This window comes from Eutrema salsugineum, unplaced genomic scaffold, assembly GCF_000478725.1.
Source record: "Eutrema salsugineum unplaced genomic scaffold, Eutsalg1_0 scaffold_22, whole genome shotgun sequence".
Classification (NCBI taxonomy): Eukaryota; Viridiplantae; Streptophyta; class Magnoliopsida; order Brassicales; family Brassicaceae; genus Eutrema; species Eutrema salsugineum.
Genome location: NW_006256812.1, coordinates 613,486 through 637,567, shown reverse-complemented (window position 1 = coordinate 637,567; position 24,082 = coordinate 613,486). Strand labels below are relative to the sequence as shown.

General features: G+C 35.0%; 5 protein-coding genes across 6 annotated transcripts; 3 read left to right on the top strand and 2 right to left on the bottom strand.

Moving 5' to 3' along the window:
* The first annotated feature begins 3,646 nt into the window (after positions 1-3,646).
* On the top strand, positions 3,647-6,276 carry LOC18015701. The gene is given in 4 exon segments (XM_024155087.1): positions 3,647-4,261; positions 4,264-4,501; positions 6,030-6,124; positions 6,127-6,276. Coding segments are annotated over 4 exon segments (1,098 nt in total).
* A 212-nt stretch (positions 6,277-6,488) lies between these two features.
* Positions 6,489-7,318, bottom strand: LOC18015700. Its single transcript, XM_006397610.2, has 2 exons — positions 7,188-7,318; positions 6,489-6,753 (listed from the first exon to the last, which is right to left on the bottom strand). The coding sequence occupies exons 1-2, from the start codon at positions 7,316-7,318 to the stop codon at positions 6,489-6,491; spliced, it is 396 nt and encodes a 131-aa protein (XP_006397673.2).
* An 866-nt stretch (positions 7,319-8,184) lies between these two features.
* LOC18015699 (thylakoid lumenal 15 kDa protein 1, chloroplastic) lies at positions 8,185-10,572 on the bottom strand. Of its 2 annotated transcripts, none has more exons than XM_006397608.2 (8): positions 10,376-10,572; positions 10,148-10,276; positions 9,312-9,407; positions 9,157-9,229; positions 8,986-9,047; positions 8,777-8,858; positions 8,555-8,615; positions 8,185-8,436 (listed from the first exon to the last, which is right to left on the bottom strand). In XM_006397608.2, the coding sequence occupies exons 1-8, from the start codon at positions 10,478-10,480 to the stop codon at positions 8,385-8,387; spliced, it is 660 nt and encodes a 219-aa protein (XP_006397671.1). In that variant the 5' UTR covers positions 10,481-10,572; the 3' UTR covers positions 8,185-8,384. The 2 variants fall into 2 exon arrangements, with proteins under 2 accessions (XP_006397671.1, XP_006397672.1); XM_006397609.2 differs by having other exon boundaries at positions 10,148-10,279; positions 10,376-10,541.
* A 5,368-nt stretch (positions 10,573-15,940) lies between these two features.
* LOC18015698 (homeobox-leucine zipper protein ATHB-4) lies at positions 15,941-18,102 on the top strand. The gene is made up of 4 exons (XM_006397606.2): positions 15,941-16,284; positions 16,556-16,899; positions 17,011-17,090; positions 17,648-18,102. Exons 1-4 carry the CDS (start codon positions 16,083-16,085, stop codon positions 17,991-17,993), a joined length of 972 nt encoding a protein of 323 aa, XP_006397669.1. The 5' UTR covers positions 15,941-16,082; the 3' UTR covers positions 17,994-18,102.
* Positions 18,103-19,198: 1,096 nt separating this feature from the next.
* Positions 19,199-23,914, top strand: LOC18015697 (protein ARABIDILLO 1). The gene is made up of 11 exons (XM_006397605.2): positions 19,199-21,140; positions 21,239-21,397; positions 21,490-21,570; positions 21,895-22,026; positions 22,130-22,345; positions 22,429-22,523; positions 22,694-22,757; positions 22,864-23,039; positions 23,141-23,368; positions 23,445-23,529; positions 23,619-23,914. Exons 1-11 carry the CDS (start codon positions 19,773-19,775, stop codon positions 23,793-23,795), a joined length of 2,781 nt encoding a protein of 926 aa, XP_006397668.1. The 5' UTR covers positions 19,199-19,772; the 3' UTR covers positions 23,796-23,914.
* Positions 23,915-24,082: the final 168 nt, after the last annotated feature.

Sequence of the window (24,082 nt, the reverse complement as noted above, 5' to 3'; positions counted from 1 at the left end):
CCGTGGTTTAAAATATCAGCAATTTTCAAAATCTTATTATTCAAAGTCTAGCTGTTAAGAGCAGGAAGAAGACGACATAATGCCGCAAGAGAAAACATGGAAGATAAATGAGAAACAACGCAACTTTGATTGAGCTTGATCGATTATAAGAGAATAAACTTTGTATTATTTACATAATTTTATGTTGTAATTGTGCAGATAGATACAAAATAAAAGTCTAAAAACTAAGAAAGAGAGAGCAGAGATTGTTGGAAAATCTGCAAACGATATACGATGATTGATGCGAGATTTAACATTACATTTTATATAAGTCAATGAGCACACATGGCGCACATGCCACTCATTTTTAATTCTCTGTAAATAAATTATCAACGACTAAATTAAGAAATGTAATTGTTTTAGTCTACAAATATTTTTTATTTATTTTTCTTTTGTCGAAAGAGTAAAAGGTTTGTATATATAGAAATGTGCTTATACTAGCCTAGATACAACAAAACAATATGCAATACGTTATTTTGCTGTAAAATGCTTACACTATGGTTAATTTCTTAAGAGGATCTTAAAAACAAGTTGAAATTTCACCATTTGTTATGAAAAATAATTCTGTTTATTCTACTTGGAAAAAGTTAAAAATAACAAATTTGCATCCAGAAAATATATTGTTATGAGTGAATACAAAAAATAAAAATAAATATATATATATATATACATATGACTTCATATTTCGTTTATTGATTTCCATTCATCTTAAAAAAATATTCTCTTTTTTCTTTTGTTTTACCACTTAGGACCTATAGAAGTTAAGACGATGTCAGCAAGTGGATCAAATAGGTAGCAAACAAGAGCAAGTAAATACTGACAATTACATATGATAAAAGGTAAAATTTTGTGAATGTAACCCAACGGTAAAGGAAAAAAAAAGTGGTCCTAGTTCCTGAATCTAAATACCTTCTATTTCGTGGAAACAAAATGCTTTGTTTTTCTACGTATAGAAACTCTATACATAATACATTTATACTATATTGCAGTGTATATGTAAACATGTACTATAGTACAAATATGTGCATTAATCATTATCATATAATGCATATATACGTATTCAGAAAGGTAAAGGGGAGCGGTTCAGAAACTTAAATATGATGTTCCCTCTCACTCTTTTGTTCATTCAATTCTCTGTTTCCCCATAAAAGAGGTAACCATTAAAATAATGATAAAACAAAATTCGGAACTGTTTCATTATGTGATGGGCAAGGCCGCAAGGGTCATGAGAGATGTACTACTTTCTCGTAAATCAAGCTGGTTTTTATTTTGTTTTATAACACCTAGTACTATTTGCTATCTAATTTTATATTCTATTAAACATGGAGAGTAAATAATTTGAGCTAGCTAGTACTTTGTGTTATTTGATAGTGCAACTTAGTTTACTTTCTTGCACCAAAAAAAAAAAAACTTAGTTTACTTTCCCTTTGAGGAAGCAACTCCCCCGTAATGGCAATATTAAAGGATTAACTCTTTGTCTGCACTTCAATTAAGAACGTCTAAATAAATAAAAGCAATAAAATATTTAGACAAGATTAGTAGCGAAAATCATATTTTAAAAATCCAATTTGTTAAAAAATGTATTTGTATTTCAAAGTTCGAAATATTATACTATATAGCATCTAACATAATTATTAATAATATATAGTTCCAAGAAAAAATTGTTAAAGCCATGTTACTTTTATAAACGTTCCATGATCTGTAACATTTGATGATAAGAAAAACATTGTCAGTGAAAACACGATATAGTAATAAAACAACAAATATTTAATTTTTTGGTATTTTCCTTTAAAATCCTTTTTGTTTTTGTTAAAGGGCTTCTATAAAATCATTCATGTATGATATATCTATCATAGTTTTTTTGGTAATTGTGGAAGTTCGTTGAGTGGTAACATCTCTTGGGCCACACCAAATCAGATCCTCCAAATCTTGCTTTTGGTCCGACTGAATATCATTATAATTATAATAATGACAGCGATTATAATTAGGGAATTAATATATCTATTCAGACGCATTGTGATTGCAAAACCCTTTACAAAAAAAAAAACACGTATTGTAATTTCTTTGTCAAAGCATGTATTGTATTCTTTTTTTATGTTCTACTTAGAATCAGGACTCATTGTTTCAAATCGATCACTTTTGCATTTGAACTTGCGTTTACATGAGAAACAAAATTACATTTTTGAAATAATAAAATAGTTTTTTTGCGGTATAAATCATATTTACAAATACAAACACAAATGCTTTCTATGTTATAATGATGAAAAGTGAATGAAAACAAAGTCTCTCAAACGATTTACACATGATGAGTACTAAAGTGTTTCTCACTTTTGATATAGTAACATTCGATCTATCTTCAAACTGTTTGAAAAACATATTGTATATCGAATTCGAAAACGTTTTGTCGGAGAACGTTTTTCAACTCTAGTTTTATTTTCATTTTTACAGAGCAATTTTGTAAAATAAATTTCATCATTAAGATTTGGTTTTTTCAAAGAAGTATGCCAATGAGTAGTTGAATATAGAGGACTATACAACAAATTCAGTATTGGTTGGAGGAAGCTTGAATCGAAATGAAAGGGAACGATCAGCATGGCTTAGACCGATTAATGTTCTTTTTTTTTTTTGCGGTGTGAAAGTTCTGTGTAGTTAATTGGGAACGGAAAAATTACTTTTAAAAAATCCAATCACACTTTTAAATAGAAATGGGGATTAAGATTTAAGACCTTTCATAAATACCTTTTTTCTTTGGGGAGAAGATAAATTTAAGATTCAATCTTATATATAGTTATCAACATGCAAGGGAAAGGTAATAATTTGTAGGAAGAACAAATTTAAGAGAAGACCAGACCTACATCACATCATTTGTACGTATATTAGTGGATGCCCTACAAATTGTCTTTGTCTCCATAATTTTAATTTGCCATATTAAATTGCATCATTAAAGAGACAAAATTTGATAATGATCCACTTTTCTCCTCTCCTATTTTTCCACCCCCGAATAATTCTTGAAGTTTCTGCTTCTTTATTTACTTTTTAGTATTATATGTTCATCTTTATTTTGGATTATATGCTCGCTGTTGTAACTTTTGCTGTTCTTTGTACTTGAAATATAAATATTTATAGCCAATGAAAATTAAATATTATAAACAATCAATGAGGTGTCCTTCATCCATACGATTGGTATAAGTATAATTCATTTAAAACCGAATTACTATTTTGTCACATTGAGAACCGTACCTGTATGAGTAATTTGTTTTATTTAAGTCTTGATATCTTTTCTCCACCAAACTAATCCATAAATCCAATGTAGATGACTACAATAGTTCATGATATTCGTAAGTATCATCACCTGACAAAATAATTTGACTGGAAATAAAAGAAAAAGTGACGAACTGTAGTTTGTGTTTACGCTATTCTAGCTTCGATCCAAATGAACTTTAAAGCTGGACTTAAAGCCCAATGGGCGAATGTTATAGTATTGAGCTTGAGAAACTTGTGTTATAAAAAAATATCAAATGTTCCAAAACTTCAGATGTGTTCCGCGTTGGGATATTTTTGTTTGTTCAGAGCCTGAGTCCTGACAGAAAAATTCTTTGCCCGAAAGATGAAAATTAAGACTATGCTAATACGGTTGGAATACTCCAGATATTTGGACTATATGAACATGGAGCTTCGCAAGAAAAGGTACCTTAAAGGTATCGCAGATAAATATGGGGTACAATTACAAACCGTCGAAGAGTTCAGGAGAATCATTGAAAGAGACGAGCAATTTATAAGAGAAAGCTACGCCGAATCAACGGGTTGGATCAAATCCCAAGATTTCGTTGAAATGATCCTACATGACTCGGTATTCATACTAGGATTCTTCATTCAGACCGGAACTCAAAAGTGTAACAGGAAAGAAGATATTCTGTTCGAGGAGCCCTGTCTCATAACCACTATTTTAGAAGACCTAATCTTGCTCGAGAACCAAGAAGAACTTTTCGAACCTTTTCTCTTTCAGCTTAAAACTGAGGAAACGTTCCGTGACATTATCCTTCGAGTTTTTGGGTTTGAAGGAAAGCTACAAAAGGACGTAAAATTACGACATTTTACCGATTTGTAGCGACGTGTCCGTGTCGTAACACTTGGTTTGAAAGAAGAAGAGCCTAGTAGAGGAAAGGCTGAGCAACCGAGGAGCATAATGACTCTATACAATGCAGACAAACTAGACAGCGCAAGAGTGTGGATTTTGTGAATGTGGGTGAAGAAAATGATTTATCGTTGGTGATTGATTTCCAAGGAGGAATCTTGAAAATGCCTTGTTTCACAGCCGAAGATAACACCGAGAAGGTTATTAGGAACTTAATGGCACTCGAGCAGTGCCATTACCCTTTCTCTGCTTATGTTTGTAACTACATTGCCTTCTTGGATTTCCTCATCGACACTGAGCAGGATGTTGACTTGCTCGTCAAGAAAGGTAAAACAAAAATAAACACTTTTACAAAAAGATCTAATTCATAACTAATTATTTAATCAGCAATATGTTTGAGGTGCTCAAAATCTCCAAGTGACGCAGAATAACGACAAGTCTCCGCCGCCTCCAGCTCCGCCCCAAGGACTGTAGATTGTTTCTTCTATAACAAGAAACAAATCTAGGTATTGTTTTCTTTCTTTTCCACACAAAACTATCCTTTAACTTTGTTTTTCTCTCTCTCTTACTCACTTCTCCTCATAGCGAATTTGGAAAACGATGAAAAATTTATGTAATGTATCTATTATTTTATCTGTAATCTATAATCAAACGTTCTATATTTTGACCGATCTTCGCTAGCAATAGTTTAAAATACAAATAAGATATTCGATTCCCCTCCTAGGTTTTCGAAAGCTCCCAGCCTCCGTCATTCAGTTTATTTTAATTCAATAAAATTATTTCGATAAAGAAAAACGACGTTCCACTTCTGCCAAAAAAAAAGAAAAGAAACAACACAGAATCATTTAGGATCAGCCGATCAGACTAAGAATAGTACATACTTACTTATATATATCAAATGGAGAATGAAAATCCAAGAGAACGGAAAGAAATAGTAAAAACAAAATGTAAAAACAAATACTTGCTTTCTAATTAGTTTCTCTCTCCATAAAATATCACCTTACAACCCTAAGTTATATATATCTTCACATACACACATTATAGATGAATTATTCTTTTATCATATATAATCATATAGACTAACATAACGTTCCGTTATCCTTCGAGGTTTTCGGATGCCAAGAAATATCACAAGAGAAAATAAATTCCTACATCTCACGGATATGCGTCGACTTGTCCATGTTGAGACGCTTGTTCTAATGAAAGAAGAGAAGAATTACACAAACTTGTGAGAATGGATTCGATAGCGTGACTCCGCAATGCAGACATGTTAGACAGTGCAAGAGTAGAATTTGATGTTTTTGAAGAAGAAGAAGAAGAAGAAGAAGAATAAAAAGACACGTTAATGATTAAATTTGAAGGTGAAATCTTGACAATGCCTTGCTTTCAAAGCAGACGATGACACTGAAAGGGATTTGAGGAACATAATATCACTCGAGCAATGTTATTACACTTACAGAGCCTTTGTTTGTAACTACATCGACTTCATGGACTCTCTTATTGAAACCGAGAAAGACGTTGACCTGCTCGTCAACCAAATTAAGGTATATATAATTTTAGAAGCTCTTTTGTTTATTTTATAAAAAAAAGCGTAATTTTTTAAGCATTGTACAAGCAACAGTTACTGTGGGGCTGCCCACTCTACTTGCTCATGTTTAAGTTTATAAGATAGCGATGGATTATAAAAATAAATATCGTTTGGTTCGACTGGATGTAATATTGATTTCAATTTTCTCAACAATAAAAAAAAGCAGTTATTAAGAATCAAGAAATTGGGCACAGTTTTATATCTTCGAATAAGTTTTTGTTTGATGTTTAGATCGCGTGATTCCTAATACATATTTACATAACACAGGGTTTATAAAGAACTGATTGGGACGTAAAGGGTCAATTGCGGAAATGGTGAACAAGTTGTGTTTAGGGATTGTTGACTATGGCTATTACTATTACGAGATATAACAGAAAGCCTCAGCTAACACTACGAAAAGCCTCTCAACAGATCCATGGCCACTCTCCGGCGAGTCTACTTCAGAGACCATATCTCAAGCAAATTACGAAAGTTCAGAAAAGAAAAAAAAAAACATATTTCAAATAGTTCATAATAATTATTAAAGATGTCTCTCAACCGAGATTAAAGTTTTACATCCGTTCCCACATGAACAGACTCCGTTATTCATACAATAAAAAAACAACAACAAGTTTTACTCCAGAAACATGAGACTCGGAACTCGGTATGTCCAATTAAAAACCCTTTCATTGATACAACAAAAGGGGTTTTAATTCACCGGTCACTAAGTCCATAGACAGGCTCGGATCAGTGGTGACCACTGTGGTGGCTACCACCACGACCACCACGGAGGCTGTTACTTGCGCGGGTGGCTGCATTTCTGTCCTTCTGGCTAACAAACCTCCTGCAGTAAAAATGTCTACCATCGACGAAATAGCAAACCTTTTCATGGTTTCCCATCACAAGGTCTGGTATGAGAGAAACCTTGAACATCACCCTCGCAAACAAAGAAGGCATCCTTCTTTCCTTAGGCCTGTGCACTATCACTTGATCCACATACGGTCGGAACATCCTGATGATCACCATCACATATTTACACATCAAATAACCATATGGATAGCATCAAATCTATAATAACAAAACCGTATGATATGAATCACCAAACGTGACAAGCTAGACAACCTTTTTAAAAAAAAAAAAAATTTATGCATATTGTCTTGCGAAATGCGATGTAACCTAACATGAAATATAGCATATGTACATATATACAAAACCAAAATTATTATCCATATCTATAGATTTCGTGTATGTGTGAATGTGTGTGAGAGAGAGTTGGTTCATAAAGTAGGATACTGGGGTACACATAGCGAACATCTACAATGTAATCAACGGGAACTGCAAGTTATTAAGATCTGATGACAAATTGCATTAACACAAAACCAAGAACTATTATCCAATTATTAGATTTAGTGGATTTTGGACATTAGTTAGGGTTAGTTTACTTGCCTGTTGAAAAAGTTGAAAAGCTGGCTTTCCGTGAGGGGGAAGCCTCTTGAGAAGGTCAGGAAAAGGCAGCGTTCGTCAGAGTATTCCACCGGTTTAAACGGTGGCGCATATGGATTCAAGGTGCTCCTCATGACTTCAATTCTTCTTCTCTCTCCTTTCGTCCAACAAGATATGAACAAACAAACAAAAAAGAAATCTGTTATCTGTTTTGCATATATCTTTATCATGAAAGGGTACATTGCATATGCAACGGTTGGGGTTTAATTAAGGAATAATATCTTGATTTTTAAGGAATAATATCAAAAACTTCTTGATATGTCATAAATTTGTAGTTCACAGGAGACCACGTACTATGTTTTAGGTTATAAATTATCTTCCTTATGCATCATTGTTAGAAAATTCCGAGTAATGGAAAGTTCGTTTTTAAGAAAGGAAAAAAATATTATTTAATTTCTACGTATAGCATTCAGTATTCATTGGTGTCAATTTTAACTTTTCTAATTTATTTTTGTGTGCAAATCTAAACGATAAGACTAAAACTGATCAAAACTTACGTGTTTTAATTGAGCTCTTCAAGGGACAATAATTTGGGAGTGGCAAAATATTGAGGGTAATGATATACAACCAGTGAGCTTTTTCTAAATATCAGTACCACAGAAGCACAAGAAGATGTTAACAATGAACCAGCGCATTGTTTAGCCAAGCAAGGACTGATCCGAATCTACTCTTTTATTCAAAGTTGTATTTATTCTCCACCTTGGTTAAGTCAAAGCTTGTATAAGGATTACGTCACTTCTCGTTCAATTTTCACTTCTCAACAACTGAAAGTTGGTTGAAGAAAAGTAACAAGGACTAAATGTTCGCTTCTTTTCAAGGAATCAACTCAGATTACTACAACGCATTATGAAATTTTTATAAACCCTCAACAGGTATTGTTAGCGAAAACTCATGAAAGATTCAAGTAAACTATTTGTCACAATCGTTTTTTGATTTACCAGAAAGTTCGTTTCTTTGATATTAATGTTCTGTACGCCGGGAGATAATTAGCATACTTAATCTCTCAAGGTCAAAGCCTGAGATTAGTAAATATATACACAGACTGCAACAACAGTCACAAAAAGCTTTAACAATGGTCAAACCTTAAGAAACTCAGATGAAGAAGGCTCCTCACAATACAAAGCTTTACACTTAAACCGTTTAGTTGCAGAGCAATGTGTCCCGCGTTGCATTCCCAGTGGTCGCGTTAACCCTATTGAATCAAACAAAAAAAAAAAAGGAAAACAAACAAAAGAATTCAATCACATTCTGGTGAATCTTAGAACTTGGAATAAGATAGATTCTAAGAGATGAGAGCAGAAGAATATTACCCATCCGCAATTTTGCAAAGGTATGCTCGTTGATCATCTCTTAAAGGAACATCAGTGAAGTCTAATTCCAATTCAACAAAAGGAAAAAAAAAAAAAAAGATACACACAAAAAACGTATCAAACTTTATGCAACAAAAAAGTATCAAACTTTATGTGAAGCTCAAAGGTATTAATTAAAGGGTTGTGCTTAATAGTTAAAAATGAAAGCCTTCTTCTTTTTACCTGCGCCTGTGATATCTGATCCCTTGAATGATGTGTTTCCAGTAGCAGTCGCTCCTTCCAAGTTTGCGTTCGTTAAATTCACCTGCAAAAGTTGTTAAACTATTCGCCATTAATGTCAAGGATCATTTTTTTTGTTTTCCAAGCTTTACACACACTTAGACACATCATATATTATGGACAAATGCACATAGATAACATAGAATTATGACCTTTGTTACGTTTGCCAAGGAGAAATCTGCACCTCGAAGATCAGCTTCCGATAGATCAGCACCTGGATTACGATATGATAAAAAAGAGTTAATATCCATGAATCACAAGCCTTCTTCTATTACAGACAGTTCTTTTATCTATTTCGACATAGAAAACAGAATCAAACATACCTGTTAAATCTGCATCAAAGAAGCTAGCACCTAACAACTTCGCACCCTTGAAGTTGGCTTGCCTTAGGATGGACTGCACGAAGATATCAATCAAATAGAGGATGATCAAACGAAAGCTTTGGTGTTCATGATGATCTACAACATTTGAATAATACCGTTTTGAAGTCCTGCCTGATCAGAGTCTGGCCGCTGAAATCCTTGCCGGATAAGTCCTGTCCCCTGGTGACTCCTTGTCCATATGGACCTCCACCCTTTTCAGTTTCATCGAAATCGAGAAAATACGGTGAATTTATGTTGTTTGCAGCTATATAATTCCAAGTGAACTGGATACTAATACATATCTGAGTCACAAGTAGATGCAAATCACATCACAAAAGGAGTTGCTTTCACCAAAGAACATAGATATAAAGACTTAAGAAGCACTTTTTTTGGTTTGAGTTGTTTCTACAAAGACATCAAATAAGTTGAAGGACATTTCTACATAACTTAACTGAGAACCAAATCAGTACTGAAACTCCCGACTAAACCAAATATAATATCAGTTCCATTCCACCAAAGAAAGTGCCTAGTCTCTACATACAATGGTTGCATAATGTCTCGAGAGACAACCAATTGAAATTCAAGTTCCATTTCACATACGAAAGTGCCTACCTTTACACTCAATCAATGGTTTGCAAGTTTAGGCTGGATTATTTCAGGGCAAAATATATTTCATCACCCATACATCATTTGTTAAACTAAGCCAAAGCGTAATCATTGATTTTCAGATTATTGAGAAATTTCCATCAACTATTTTGTTAATTCCCCTTAACCGCATTTTCTTATAACCGTTCTATGGTGATCTAATCAACACATTGTCTTGGGATAAGACTCCAAGATTTTATACCAAAATCTTTGAACTTCCTTAAATTTCACTGTGAGCTTTCGAAAATGAATATGATGCTTACAGTATAAAAGGAAAAAAAAGAAGAAAAAAAAAAGATAGAGTTACCTTAAAAGCAAGAGCAGGATCAACAAAGAAGAGAGAAGCAGAGACAAGTGCAAGTAGACTTCTCTTTGAAATATCTTCTCCTAACGACCATAACAAACTCCCCAAAGGACTAACCACTTCTTTCCCTTCCTGCTAAGAAAAATCGCAAAAAGAATCTATATTTCTTCTGGGTTTCAATTCAACACTGCGTTTCAGAGGTTGGAGAAAGAAAGAAAAACTGGAGATTACCTGTGAGCAGCGAATGATAAAATGAGAACGAGAAGAAGGAGAACTAGGGAGAGAAGAAAGAGATGGTTTGCTGCAGAGATACGAGACGTTGCTTAGAATTACCATTTTTGTTTTGCTCTTCTTCTTCTTCACAAATCAATGAGAGTCCGTCTGTTTCAGTGGATGAGCCAATGGCTTGTGGATAAAATTTTGATTACAGTTTGACCGGTGCAAATTGCGACTTGAGGAAGGCCCACCTTTAATGGGCCAAAATAGGCCCAATATATATTGGTAAGCTCTACCATCTTAACTTCATCCTTTTTCTGTATACAAGAAAGTTTTTACCTATACATAATGAATTTAAATTTAATAATAAAATATGTTATATATGAACCGGATTCTCTTATCTAAATTCGGAATTTTTTAATCCATCTAATTATTCCGTTAAGCCACAGATCGAAGTTGTTTTACTAAAAAAATCAAACAATAAGTTTTGTGAATAGAGCGAGATCACGTGCAAGTCACATGGATAACATACAGATGTTCATAGATAGACTACACAAAACGACGAAAGAATTCGAGGTTTTGATCATAATAACATCATGAGAGGAGGAGCCTTTGGAAAAGGGCATAAATGTAACTTCAAGTATGGCGTCCAATGATTGGTGTCCGGTGAGAGGGACACTGAGAAGGTGGGACAATGTCTCCCTCTATTATTTTTCTTGTAAGGATGACACGTGGACACTCTTTCACGTGACTTCCCACGTGAAAAACTGGCGTTGTTTTTTAATTCCATTACTCCTTTGCAATTTATTTTTCACTTCACCCCATTCTTTACACATCTTACTCACGTGGCTCTCACTCGCCCTGTCTCCTTGCTACCTTTTTTTTTTTTCAGTCTTGCTTTTCAGCTTTGTTAGACTTTAGGATATCATAAATGTTTCCGAAATGAATTGTTATGTTTTTCTGTTCATTTTCTTTCGTAAATTATAACCCGGACATTTAGAGATATGTTTTCTAAGATTTTATGTTCTGTATATAATAACTAGAAACTTTTCAAGTTTAATAAAATTATCAAATTAATGTTTTGGTCCGAAGAAAGTTTAAGTTCTCTAGAAGTAACAGAACTAATTAGATTCGTTGGTCTCTCCTATCCTCATTCTAGCTAGGATTCAATCACCTAAGTAATATCACAGAGATTAGATATATGTTTTTCCTTTTTTTTAGTTATCTAATTTCTGCATGCATGTGAACAGCTGTTTCTAAAACCTTATACTCATGTACAGTTAGCAATGTATTTTTTTCGAAGCGTAGCATGTGTTTTTGAAAAATCCCTTTGAATTGTCGCTTAATTAAATCTATCGATACAAATTGCACGGATCGATTACAAATAATAAATGAATAAGAAACGATTAAATCTTAGAACGGACCAAAATAAGTGCCGGGCTTCCCACGTGGACATGTGAAACTAATGATTCGAGTAATTTGTTAGATTACGTCAATACAATCGTGTGTATTGTGTTATGTCAATACAATCGTGTATTGTGGTACGGCGATACAATCATTTGGTACGTGAAAAATATAATAATTATTTTGTAATGATTAATTTGTAATAATTATTTGGTACGTGTTTTACTGATGGATATATGGAGTATATTTCTACAGTGGTACTATGGTTGAATAATTTTTCTCTTTCTTTTTGACGTCATTGGTGGTGAATGATTTATCATATAAAACACATATAATTAATAGTATGTTACAGATTATAAATTTGGTACCTACAATTATGTCAGAAAAATCATTATATCGAAGTGGACAAAATTCACCCACACACACGCACATTTGTAATCATGTGCCTCGAAATTAATAGTGATACACTCAGGTACTATTCAATTGTTTTTTTTTTTTTTGGGGTTAAAACTATTCAATTGTTATATTTGTGAAATTTCTTAAATTGGTTTCTCAAAACTATAAGAACTAAGATAAATTAGAATCTGAATTATTATGTAGGGTCGAGATCGGTGATAAATGTCAGTTCAAACCGAACCTAGAAAATGAGAGAACACATGCAATGGAAGAGCTTTTGCACATGGATATGGACACACACGCGGGGCCAGAATTTTTATCGTTTTTTAATAAAGTGTGTCAAAAAATTAAAATTATTGAATTGATCAACCCATGATTAAGTATTTCGAAATTTAAGTATATTATATGATAAAATAATAATTTATATTCATGCATGATTACCTCTGAAACTAGTTTTTGGTGAAACATGGGCTTGGTTGCATTGGTCGGTTCTCGACGGATCCTGTTCTTTTTTTTCTTTCTAAAGCTGTTTCTTACAAAAATCATGTGACTAGTCTTTAATTTCATCCACATATAGTTATAAGAAACATATATGATCTACAATTCAGATCATATATCTATGCAGTGTGTTTAGCATATATTTCCATGTTTTACAAATGAATAGTTGTCGAGAAAAGAAGTAAAAGAGATGTGATTGAAAAATAAAAATGTCTCATCAAATATCCTAGAATACTGTTGTTGGTTTTCTTACACATATAAATTGTGTAGATTGATTTGTACTCCTATATCTTTGTATTGTTATGGGCTTGTAGCGTTCTATTCTTGAAAATCTCGCAACGTACTTTACCCATGAACAATTAAGAGCGTGGTGTGCACGCGAGAGATCTAGTGAGTGAGAAAGAGAGAGTATCCAATGATTAAAGAGAAGTGGATGTCTGGTCGTGGAGGAACAAAAATTACGCCGCACGAGTGTGGTCACTAGGGACCACGTGCTGCCACGTTGGCAACTTCCTACGTCTTTGTGCACGTGAACTCCTTCCCATCTCCCACGTGACCTCCACGTCTTCTTTTTTTTTTTTTTTTTTTTACCTCCACGTCTTCTTGTTCTTTAATCTTGCTTCAGAACTACACTCCCACACCGTCACACTCTGTCTTCCAAAATTTCACATTTTCGAATATTATATACTTGAACATGCTTCTATAATCTCAAAACAATTTTAGTAGTAATGGATTATAAGAAGAAACAGTTTAGTTTAATGTTAGTTTCATTGTGAACTTCATTGCGGCTTGTCTAGACCATTTTATAAAGTTTACAATTTTGTTTAATTTTGGTTTCATAGCAAAAAATAAAAAAATTTACAATTTTGTTTATTTGTAAATCTAAGTGGTAATATACTGACGTATACGAATTCAAACTACGGTACTACAAAAAAAGGAGCATAGTTTACAACAGTAATGATGATTACCATGAATTAGAAATATAACGACTGTTTTTTTTTTATATTTTCGAGGTTTGATTCTGGAGACCATCAAAATTTAAGTGTTTTTTACTATTTAAAAGGGATATAGGTGGTAAAATGGCGCAGTAAGTTTTACGTTTGAGAGGATCCTGATCTAAAGAATGCCAATTTTCATCAAGATGTGGATTTACTAATGCATTATCACACTTGGTTAAATACAACCATGGTAATAACTATTTTAACCTTTGGTCTTTCTCTTACGACATTTAAGAATGTCATCTCCTAATTATATGAAATTCAAACTATTTCAATATTGATTAACTGAAAGATATTTAAGTACTTTAGCAAAGAAAAATAAAGATATTTAAGTAGGCTTAATTTAATTAATTAAATATCAAAAGTTTCGAGAAGCACGGTGATGCATTTGGGAAGTGGTATGCACACGCTTCGTAGATCTACTAAATATAGTTCCTATCAAACTGTTGTTTTATACAAACCCAAACATTGCCATTTCCTAATTATATGAAACACGGGAAACTAGTGAGAAGGTCCTTTATGATCGAATTCCAATACGGGTCACACGTTGAACTTTCTTATTCTCATATGAATAATGATGACATGAAAATGTCTACCTCGAGAAATGAAGCCGTCAGTTTCAGATCCACAGCGAACCTGCTGGGAATATAAAGAACTAAATTATCATTGCTTATGGACCGTAACATGTATCCAATTATTCTTTTTAGTTTTCTTATTTGTTTAACGTTCTCTTAAACGAGTTTTATGAATTTAAGCCCATATTATTATTATCTATATTAGAATAAATTTAGTAGTATTATTCGCAATAAACAACCAGTCAAAACGTTGACTAAAAGAAAACAACCAGTCAAAACTACCAATGAGGCTCCAAATGGAATCAATTAATAAACAAAATTTACCAGAAAGGTCAAAGCAAGTATTTGAAACCAACGAAAAGCATGACCACATTAACTGAAGATATTAGAAGTCATAAAAGTCAAAGTCAAATACAAATTCATTAACAGTTTGAATAAATTGGAAAGTAAGAAGAGTCGAACGTTATTCCCATTTTAACGTTAATTTAATTAACAAACCCGACCTGTCTTGTCTGTAATAACTCTCAAAGAAACTGAAGCAGTAATAATGGTGGCATTATCAACAACTTTGAAAACAATAAAAATTAAATAAAAATTGAACAAAAATTATTGTCTCAGCTACAAGAAGTAGCAGTAAATTCTACCACCACTACTTTAGCAAAAAACAATACCAAACAAATTCTACCACCACTAGTCTTTTCCAAATGTCTGTTTTGTATTAGACAGAACCATAACAATTAATCAATGGAAAAACTTGAAATTTAGCAATTATTAGTTGACCCAAACAAATTACAATCAAGGAGAGTTTTGGAAAAGGGAATAATAAATAGATTGAGGATAGAGAATCGAATTCATGTTGGGTTCACAGGTAACTCTAAAGTTTAACCCCATGCAGTGTTAGGCTCTGTGTAAGTCAGTGTAACCTATCGATACGACATCGTTTTTCTACTCCCATACCCATTTTGAGCCCAACGCCATTCTCTTCGTCTCCACGCGCTTATACTCGCTATTGTACTTCACGTTCGACCCAACTTTACCGTCCCCAACTTTACCCCTCTATATCTGGTTTTTCCTCTTGAATTATTCTTTCAAGTCTTAAGATATAAACCAATTTAAACAATGATCTGCGGGACTATATTTAGTAGATCTACGAAGCGTGTGTACATACCACTTCACAAATGCATCACTGCGCTCACACCCGAAACATTAAACATTTAATTAGTTGAATTAAGCCTACTTAAAGATCTTTTTGTGAATATTTATTCTTCGGATAGTATTTATCAACCCTATTGGTTTACCAATACTTTGTATTCAGCTTATCTTGCTTCAAATTAATACAATCACTTCTCATAGAAAAAAAAAACTTCATCTCAAAGCTTTTAGGTTTGGAGGGTAAAAATTAAAGCATTTTGTATATAAAATAATGAAACAAAGAAAATAAATAATAGTCGAACACAAACAAACAGAAAACTGAAATCTTGACGTATTGAAATGTTAACGTTTGTTATTGACTTTTATGAAGAAAATGAACAAAATTAAATTTCTCAAAATCTCAACGTATTGTAGTTAAATGGGTTTTTATTTTCTAACATTTGGTATAGTAAAAAAAAAAAAAGAGAGAGCAGGTAACAGTATATATCATCATTGAAATGACAAGGGTCTCTCTGACACAAGTCATCATTGAAACCCCAAGCCCCCACATAACCCTTCCCCCTCTCTCTCTCTATCTCTCTACCTGTCAACATTTTGAATATATATTAGTCGTATTAACCAGCACAACTTCATTATTTTCTTGAGAAAATCTTGAAAGACGACCAAGAAAAAGAAAACAATTTTTTTTTATTTGTAGAAATGGGTGAAAGAGATGATGGGTTGGGTCTGAGTCTAAGCTTGGGGTTTAGTCAACAGAAGGAACCATGTCCGAGGTTGAATCTACTACCTTTGACAACTTCTTCTTCTTCATCTTCGTTTCATCACATGCACAATCACAACAATAACCATCTCCAGAAGAAGATTCAACACAACTCTTGGCCTCATCTGTTTCAATCTTCTGGTAATTTTGTTGGTTTCTCTTTCTATTTTATTTCCCTGAGTTTTTCTTACATTTGATGTGTGGGAATTCTGTTTAAGTACAAAACATTATTATGTTTCTTTGACGATTTCGCTGTAAATTTCATGTAGTCCTAATTACTTAATACGTATCTATGTTTCAGATCCGATCTTATTATTTTTCTTTTTTAAAAAAGATCATTAATTTTAGATATCTACGAAACTGAAGCTAAAATGCTTTTCATTATCGAACGGAATTATTCGTATAACTGTAGAGAAAAATCCCGACGCCGGATCTTTTGGACGAGGTTTCGACGTGAACAGAGCTCCGTCTGCGGCGGCGGTGGTTGACTTAGAGGAAGACGGCACCGGCGTGTCGTCGCCGAACAGCACCGTCTCGAGTGTTAGTGGGAACAAGAGAGATCTTGCGGCGGCGAGAGGAGGAGGAGGAGATGAAAACGAGGGGGAGAGAGCTTCTTGCTCACACGGCGGCGGAAGCGGTGGAAGCGACGATGAAGACGGCGGAAACGGCGACGGATCGAGGAAGAAACTCCGTTTATCTAAGGAACAAGCTGTGGTTCTCGAAGAGACTTTCAAAGAACATACCACTCTAAATCCGGTTAGTGGCATTTTCGTAAAATTTATCCTTTTTATCATGATTTTTCCGTAGTTTATCACTTAAAACCTAAAATTTCTTTTTTCTTTTGGTTGGAATGATCGGATTGGGCAGAAGCAAAAGCTGGCCCTAGCGAGACAGTTGAATCTAAGGACAAGGCAAGTAGAAGTGTGGTTCCAGAACCGAAGGGCAAGGTAAAGAAATTCCTCCTTTATCTCTAGGGGTATTAACGGAAATTCACTTTACATATCCTTAGTAATTGCTATGATGGGGATATAATTGTCCCTTTATGGCCCAAAAAAGATTTCATTTCCATATCCTAAAAGAAAAATCCTAATAGGATCTTCTGGCTCTGTTCTGTCACATGGAGTTTTTACTTTTTACTACAGCCTTAAATAGAGTTCAGAGATGCATGCGTATATTTAAAGAAAAATCTAACTTTGTTTTGTTTGTTTGTTAGGGGATTCTCTCTATTTCAATTATTATTATTTTTTCTCTTTTAAAACAATCAATAGTAGTGGCCAATGTAATGATCCCACATAGCTAGTTAACGCAAAATTATAATTTCAATTTATGAACTGAACAAACTTCAAAAAAGAATTAATTATTTTTGCGAGGATTTAAAAACATTATGTTAATTTGTTTTTTTATTAATTCATCTAGAAGACATTCAAAAACAAGAACTGTAAATGATTGGAAGAGTACTTAAGTAATATTAAGATGATGTTTTTGGACTTGATTACAACTCTAGGACGAAGCTGAAACAAACGGAGGTTGATTGTGAGTATTTGAAGAGATGTTGCGATAATCTAACGGAGGAGAATCGACGGTTGCACAAGGAAGTATCTGAGCTCAGAGCGTTGAAGCTGTCTCCACATCTCTACATGCACATGACTCCTCCAACTACTCTTACAATGTGTCCTTCTTGCGAACGTGTCTCGGCTTCCTCCTCCTCCACCGCCGTTGCTGCTCCTCCGTCGTCTTCCTCCGCTGCATCTGGCGGTGGTGGATGGATTCCTACGGTGGTGGGACGGCCAAGTCCACAACGACCAACTCCTTGCGCAGCTATTTCTCTCCAGTCAAGATTAGCTCACTAGGGGTAGGGGGTCTTTTTCGTTAGTATAGATATTGATAGTATAATACATAAAAATATAAGTATGAATATTGAAATTAACTCGAAAGCTTTTATGCGAGAAATTTGAAAAAGACGTCAGGCTCTTCTTTGACAAAATGCAAAAAAAACGAGCTGGTTATAGAATTGATTGTCCTTTTAAATTCCAGTTTTGGTTTGTCATATAATGGACGCCGTCGAGACTCTGGTTATAGAATTGATTGTCCTTTAATCAAAGACTCAATCACAAAAATAATTAAACCAGAACAGACCGGTTCTATACATTTGATGATGATGATTCTCCGATTCCTAGCTTGTTGCTGCTTCTCGTAGCCAATCAATGGCTTTGCTTGGATCACTCTGCCCTAATCGCTCTTGAAGGTGGTCAAGCCTTTGCGCTGTTGGAAAGGACAAACTGATCCTCCGGTATAAGCTTCTTCTGGTGCTGGTGTTGGACCTACAACTATCTGAAGCACAGGCTTCTTCCGTTTCGTTCTTTGGCACATTCGATTTACCCTGAAACCAATTTCATCAAATTTTTGCTTCTTACTAACATTTTCTTGTTGTTGTAACAACAGATGAAAGATATATGGTATTACTACTAAAGTGTAACACCCAGAAAAAAACAGATATAGTAACTTTAAGATGGCACGACTAATTTTTTTAAACTACAAAGAAGTTGATGGATATTTTTAGTTTCAGCACAATTTTTTGAGTGTATAAATAAAGACAATGAAATTCCATAATAAAGCATGACAAATTCTTGGAGATCTGATTTGAATGGTTTAAGAACTAAAGGAGTTGCCAACTTTGGGTGAATCAGAAGAGGTTTTACGAACTTGTTTTGCCTAATTCGTTTTGGTTCATGAACCACGAACGCATAATAGCAACGTATTTAGAAACACACTTTTATTTTTTAACCTTTTCAAGCAAATATAGTAACTTTAGGCAACAAATACTTTCGTATAATAAAAAAAAAAGGAGGTGCGTTTGTCGACATTTTTTATATACAATATGAAAATAACACAGTAATTTTTTTTTTTTGGTCGAACAATAACACTGTAATTTAAACACTCAAAATATGCAAAATAACACAGTTATATATATATAGCAAAATGTAAGAAAGGAGGTGATTTCATATTATGAGCTGTGTTATGTTCATCACACGAAGCCCTCTCTCAAAGCCTTGGCCCGGAATTTAGCAATTTCCTCCTCTTCTTCGTCTGTCTTCCTCAATTCCCCTTCTTTTCTCTCTCTCTCTTCGTGCCGCACGAAATAAGGAATTTTCGGGAGCGAGAGAGAGAGAGAGAGTTTAACGGAATTACTTGAGAGACGGCTTTGTGTTTCTTTTGTTCTGCCAGTTTTCGGGTTGCCTGAATTCTCTCCGACCATCACTCTCTTTTTCCTTCACTTTGAAATTCCCATTGTGAGTTTATTGTCAATGCAAATCCATTGAGGGATTTTGTTCCTGTTCGTTTCTTCTCTAATTAATCATCTTTTCTATTTGAGGGTTTTTGCGTCGAGCTCTCGAATTCGTTTTTTTTATCTGATCATATTGTGTAAAATGCGTCGTTGATTCGATAATAGTAGCTGGTCTTTGAATAGTCTTCCAAGTATCTTAATTGCCAAAATCGGGACGACTTCTCTGCGAAAGGTTTGGGTCTTTTTGTTGTGCTACGAAGATCTGTGTCTTCGTTTGATTCTCTGTGATCAGAGTTTCACAAAGTTTCGATTTTTAGAGAGTAGATTATATCTGATCAAGATAATGAGCCGCAGGGTACGGAGAAAATTAGAGGAAAATGGGAAAGATAAGGTTGATTCGTTGCCAACTTCTCCCGAGACTAGCGACGTTGATGATTTAGTAGCGCCTGAGATACACGACTTTGTTGATTGGACTAGTTTGCCTTATGACACAGTGCTTCAGTTGTTTACTTGTTTGAATTATCGCGATCGAGCTAGCTTGGCATCGACTTGTAAGACATGGAGAGGTCTTGCTGCTTCTTCTTGTTTGTGGACCTCATTGGATCTTCGCGCTCACAAGTTTGATGCTTCAATGGCAGCTTCTCTTGCTTCTAGGTGTATTCATCTCCATAGCTTAAGGTTTCGTGGCGTTGAATCAGCTGATTCCATTATACATCTCAGAGCAAGGAATCTGCGTGAAGTGAGCGGCGACTACTGCAGGAAGATTACAGATGCTACATTGTCGATGATTGTGGCGCGCCACGAGGCACTCGAGAGTCTCCAACTTGGACCTGACTTTTGTGAGAAGATCACTAGTGATGCTATCAAAGCTGTAGCCTTTTGTTGTCCAAAGCTTAAAAAGCTTCGCCTTTCCGGGATCAGAGATGTTACTTCCGAAGCCATTGAAGCTCTGGCCAAATATTGTCCACAGCTCAGTGATCTCGGCTTTTTAGATTGTTTAAACATCGACGAGGATGCACTGGGAAAAGTTGTATCCGTTCGATATCTCTCTGTTGCTGGGACATCGAACATAAAATGGTCAGTTGCATCAAGTAAATGGGATAAGCTTCCAAAACTGACCGGTTTGGATGTCTCGAGGACCGACATTGGTCCCACCGCAGTTTCTAGGTTCTTGACATCGTCGCAGAGCTTGAAAGTTTTGTGTGCTTTAAACTGTCATGTCCTCGAAGAGGATAAAAGTTTCGTCAGCTCCAATAGATTCAAAGGAAAAATCTTACTTGCTTTGTTTACTAATGTTTTTGATGGAGTTGCTTCTATATTCGCCGATAATACAAAAAAACCAAAGGATATATTTTCCTACTGGAGAGACTTGATGATAAAAACCAAGGATAAAGCCCTTGATGACATTATGCGATGGATCGAATGGATTATTTCTCATACGCTTCTACGGACTGCAGAGAGCAATCCACAGGGATTGGATGAATTCTGGCTGAATCAAGGAGCTGCATTGTTACTTACTTTGATGCAAAGCTCACAGGAAGATGTTCAAGAGAGATCAGCTACTGGTCTTGCAACTTTTGTAGTGATCGATGATGAGAATGCTAGTATAGACTGTGGAAGAGCTGAAGCAGTTATGAAAGACGGAGGGATCCGTCTCCTTCTAGAACTTGCGAAATCATGGCGAGAAGGGCTTCAATCAGAAGCTGCAAAGGTTGCTAATCTTCATTTTCTATATTGAAATTCTGATCCTTTTGACTGGACACACTTACATTGTTCTCTTTGTTATTGTTTTTCCGGATTTTTTTATAGGCTATTGCAAATTTGTCGGTAAATGCTAATGTTGCAAAGTCTGTTGCTGAAGAAGGAGGAATCCGAATTCTTGCTGGTTTGGCAAAGTCAATGAACAGACTTGTGGCTGAGGAAGCTGCTGGTGGACTATGGAATCTCTCTGTCGGAGAAGAGCATAAGGTAAGTCTTCTAATCATCTATTTAATTCTTGTTATTGCTCTTGATTATTCAGCTTACTTTACTTTTTTTTTTTGGATTTGTTTTTCTATAAGAATGCTATTGCTCAGGCTGGAGGAGTAAAGGCATTAGTCGATCTTATATTTAGATGGCCGAATGGTTGTGATGGAGTCTTGGTACGCTTTCACCACCTTAAAAGCTTCACCCTTTTTGTTGCCTTCTAGAAATATAATCAAAATAACCCGTTTGGAGAAAACCACAAAATGTTTCTCTAACAAGTCAAGCAAAATTTCATATTTTATGACCAGATATCTCTACATTTTTTCCTTTTTAATACAAACGGATAAATCCAAGAGTATTTTATGTAAATCCATTTCTGAACAAGTGCCCCTAGTTTTGATAAATAATTCTTTTTGATGCGTGATGATAGTCAAAAGTGTCATTTTTTGGATATTTCCATTCTTTCTTTATGGATGATTTCACCTGATTTGTGTGATTAGGAACGAGCTGCAGGAGCATTAGCAAACTTAGCAGCAGATGATAAATGCAGCATGGAAGTCGCAACAGCGGGAGGCGTGCATGCCCTTGTGATGCTAGCTCGCAATTGCAAGTACGAGGGAGTGCAAGAACAGGTAAGTTCATTGTGTTGCTTTATCAATATTCCGTGCTATGCTACTGATTTTTGTTATTGTGTTGAGTTTGTGGTCTAATTGTGTTATTAACTTTTTTTTTCAGGCTGCTCGTGCTTTAGCTAATTTGGCTGCTCATGGTGATAGCAACAATAATAATGCTGCTGTTGGACAAGAGGCAGGTGCGTTAGAAGCTCTTCTTCAACTTACACAAGCGCCTCATGAAGGTGTTAGACAAGAAGCTGCTGGTGCTCTATGGAACTTGTCATTCGATGATAAGAATCGAGAATCTATCGCTGCAGCTGGTGGTGTTGAAGCTTTGGTATGATTCCAGTGTATTTAATATGATTACATGTCTAATCTGGAGGATTTTTTAGGGGACTAATCATTTTTGTTGATATTTAGGTGACGCTCGCACAGTCTTGTTCAAATGCATCCACAGGTCTTCAAGAAAGAGCAGCTGGCGCTCTTTGGGGATTGTCAGTGTCCGAAGCAAATAGGTGAGAAACATCTGAATCTAATTTACATGTCTCATATGAACTGTTTGAGATCAGGGAAATTTTAAACGAGTTTCTTATCAATCTATACATTTTTTTGGTCAAGATAAATTTATTGTTACTTTTGTTTTCTTAATAACAATCTTGCCATTGCTCTTTTGAATCTCCATCAGCATTGCGATTGGACGTGAAGGTGGGGTTCCACCTCTAATTGCACTTGCACGGTCTGAAGCCGAGGTAAACATTTTTGTCCTCAAGTCTTCTGGCTTAGAGAGCTTAGCCTTTTGGGCTATCTGATCAAATTTTCCTCAATGCATTGGTTTTTTTGTTTTTTTTTTTTCAGGATGTACATGAAACCGCAGCAGGAGCGCTATGGAATCTTGCTTTTAACCCTGGTAACGCACTTCGCATTGTGGAGGAAGGAGGAGTTCCAACTCTTGTTCACTTGTGTTTGTCTTCCGTCTCAAAAATGGCTCGATTCATGGCTGCATTGGCTTTAGCATACATGTTTGATGGAAGGTATATATATGTATATAACTCGGCTTAATGAACATCCTATATTCAATCTGACTCTTTATGGTTTTTGATATGTTTCGACCTGAATCTTCAATCTGCAAAAGGATGGATGAATACGCTCTGATGATAGGAACTTCTTCATCAGAGAGCACATCGAAAAGCATTAGCTTAGATGGAGCAAGAAGAATGGCTCTTAAACACGTTGAAGCTTTTGTTATAACTTTCATGGATCCTCAAATCTTTGTAGCTGCAGCTGTTTCATCTACTCCTACTATGTTGGCACAAGTGACAGAGAGAGCTCGCATACAAGAAGCTGGCCACTTGAGATGCAGGTTAATCTCGGTGCCTTGTGTTTCATCGTAAAACTGATATTTGAAATTTTTTTCTAACATATTGCTTTATTTGCAGTGGTGCTGAAATTGGAAGATTTGTAACTATGTTACGCAATCCTTCTTCGATACTCAAAGCATGTGCTGCGTTTGCGCTTCTTCAGGTATGTAAATGCGTGAAAGGCCTTGTGGCGGCTTTTTAAGTTAGTTGAGAAACATAACCAATGAATTTTGTTTATTTTCTCTCATTCAGTTTACAATACCGGGTGGTCGTCATGCAATGCATCATGCAAGCTTAATGCAGAATGGTGGAGAAGCAAGAGTCCTTCGTTCTGCAGCTGCTGCTGCAAATATGCCTCGGGAAGCTAAGATCTTTGCCAAGATTATCCTTCGCAATCTCGAGCATCACCAGGCAGAATCATCCATATAAGTTTTTTTCTTTTTTAGAAAGTGATAGTGAAAAGAGTCCCATTTACTTAGAATTACCTCTGTATCTCATATACATATATATGACTTTCATCGTTAATAAATATAGTAACATTTTATTTTGCAACAATTCTACAACACTTTTACAAGCTCTGATTTAGGCAGATCCAAAACATACCTAGGTCAAGAGAACGAGAGATTCTTTAAGCTAAATAAACTTTCTTTATAAGGGTAATGTGAAACGCAAAAGACATCGTCATACAATTTGATGATCTGTGTGCCTTGGTTCTC